Genomic DNA, 1,794 nt, shown 5'->3' on the forward strand with positions numbered 1-1,794 from the left:
CGATTCTGAGTCCTACCATTGCCAGAAAGAGAAAGAGTTAGGGTCTGGGGTCTCTGAAAACTTGGGCGTAGGGTAGAAGGGACAGCAGCTGTGCAGAAAGGCTAGGCTTAGTAAACCCAGCACGGACTCCATTCTGACCACTCTGGCAAGCAACTCTGACCAAGCTAGGCCGGAACAACTCTCTGAAGGAACCCCTAAGCACATCCTTCACATTCCTGGGCCAATGAAAAGAAAGTGGCCTTCAGGACTAGCGGCTGAGCCTGGTCCTCTGGGATGGGAGGGAGTCGGCCATTCTAAGAAATGCATGGTGACAGGGGGCTCTGGAGAGGCCCAGGGAAATGGGGAGAATCCAGGGCAGGATGCGGGCTGAGTTCAGACGTCCAGAACGTGGTTCAGGTAGGAGATATAGCAGATGGCCAGGCGTAGGATCTCAATCTTGGAGAGCTTCTTGTCCGGGGGCAGAGTGGGCAGCAGCTTGCGCAGCTCGGCGAAGGCTAGGTTGAAGGCTTCCACGCGGATGCGCTCCCGCGTGGCGTGTGCCGTGCGGTACTTGGCCGTGGCGCGGCGCCGGCGCCTGCGCTCCTCACGGCTCAAGTGCTGCAGGTCTTTGCGACCGGACTCTCCAAGCTCTGAGCTCCGGACCTGGACCACTCCCGGATCCCCGGATCCAGTACCATCGGGGCCCGGTCCGCCCCCACAGTCGCTAAAGCCCGACTCGGTCTCCGAGTGGGTGGGAGGCAGGTCCAGCTCCATGGTATCGGAGTTGAGCATCATGGTGGAAAACCCCCCACCTAGGGAAATGCGGATCCTCTCCCCACCCCTCCCTTTGGGAGCTTCAAAGAGGGCTGGGAGGAAGGCAGCAAGGGCCTGGAGTGCCGGGGTCTGCCACTGAGCTCTGGAAAACAGAGTTACTTCAAAGTTCCATGGTCAAGATTCCAGCCTGGAGCCTGAAATAGAGAAAGACGAATTGAGAACTGACCGCTGAAGGTGTGGCTGGGGGGAGGGGTGGCGGGGGGAGCTGAGGTGTGAGTTGGGAGTTGTGGTAAAGGAGAGCCGAACTTTGCTTCAGAATTGTCCAAGGCTAGAGAGACCAGCAGGTTGGAAAGGAGCAGGAGGAATAACAGAGGAAAGAGAAAAGTCCCGGGAAGGACAGAGCATGCGAGCAAATGCCAAACGAGAGGACCGAAGGCTAAAACTGCTGAATTCCTAGAAGGAAATAGAGGGGAAGTCCTTCGAGACCCTGGACTGGGCTGTCATTTCCTGAATATGAGAACAGAGGCATAAGGAAAAAGAAAAAAGAAAAAGAGAAGCCGACACCAAACTTAATAACTGTAGAGCACTAGACAATTGCCACAGTGGAAATTCAACCTATGGAATCAGGGAACGGTCCCAAACCAGGATTCTGGTCTTAGGTTAATATGCAAAGCATATAAATGAAACAGTTCCTACGTAGGCGTGGCAGCTCACTCCTGTGTAACCCCAGCACTCAGAAGGCTGGGGCAGGAGGATTGTGAATTTGAGGCTATTCCAGATAGTCAATCTCAAAAAGGAAAAGTCTGGAGTAACCAAAATATCGAATAACCTAATTTTAAAATGAGAAAAGGACTTGAAGAGACATTTCTCCAAAGATAATGGACAAATGGCCAACATACATATGTGAATACATGGCACATCACTGACCACTAAAAATGTGAAGTAAACCAGAGAAAATGCTCACCTCAGATCCACCAGAGACAGAGGATGTACAAAAATAAAAAAAGAAAAAGAAAAAACAACCTTAAAACTAAACCAGTG

The 1,794-nt window shown here is 52.1% G+C and overlaps 1 protein-coding gene across 1 annotated transcript; it reads right to left on the reverse strand.

Annotated features, from left to right (window-relative positions):
* Positions 1–291: 291 nt before the first annotated feature.
* On the reverse strand, positions 292–849 carry Nhlh1 (nescient helix-loop-helix 1). Its single transcript, XM_021198919.1, has one exon. It carries the CDS (start codon positions 772–774, stop codon positions 373–375), a length of 402 nt encoding a protein of 133 aa, XP_021054578.1. The 5' UTR covers positions 775–849; the 3' UTR covers positions 292–372.
* Between the last annotated feature and the right edge of the window lie 945 nt (positions 850–1,794).

The sequence above is a fragment of the Mus pahari genome, chromosome 5 (genome assembly GCF_900095145.1).
Source record: "Mus pahari chromosome 5, PAHARI_EIJ_v1.1, whole genome shotgun sequence".
Lineage (NCBI taxonomy): Eukaryota > Metazoa > Chordata > Mammalia > Rodentia > Muridae > Mus > Mus pahari.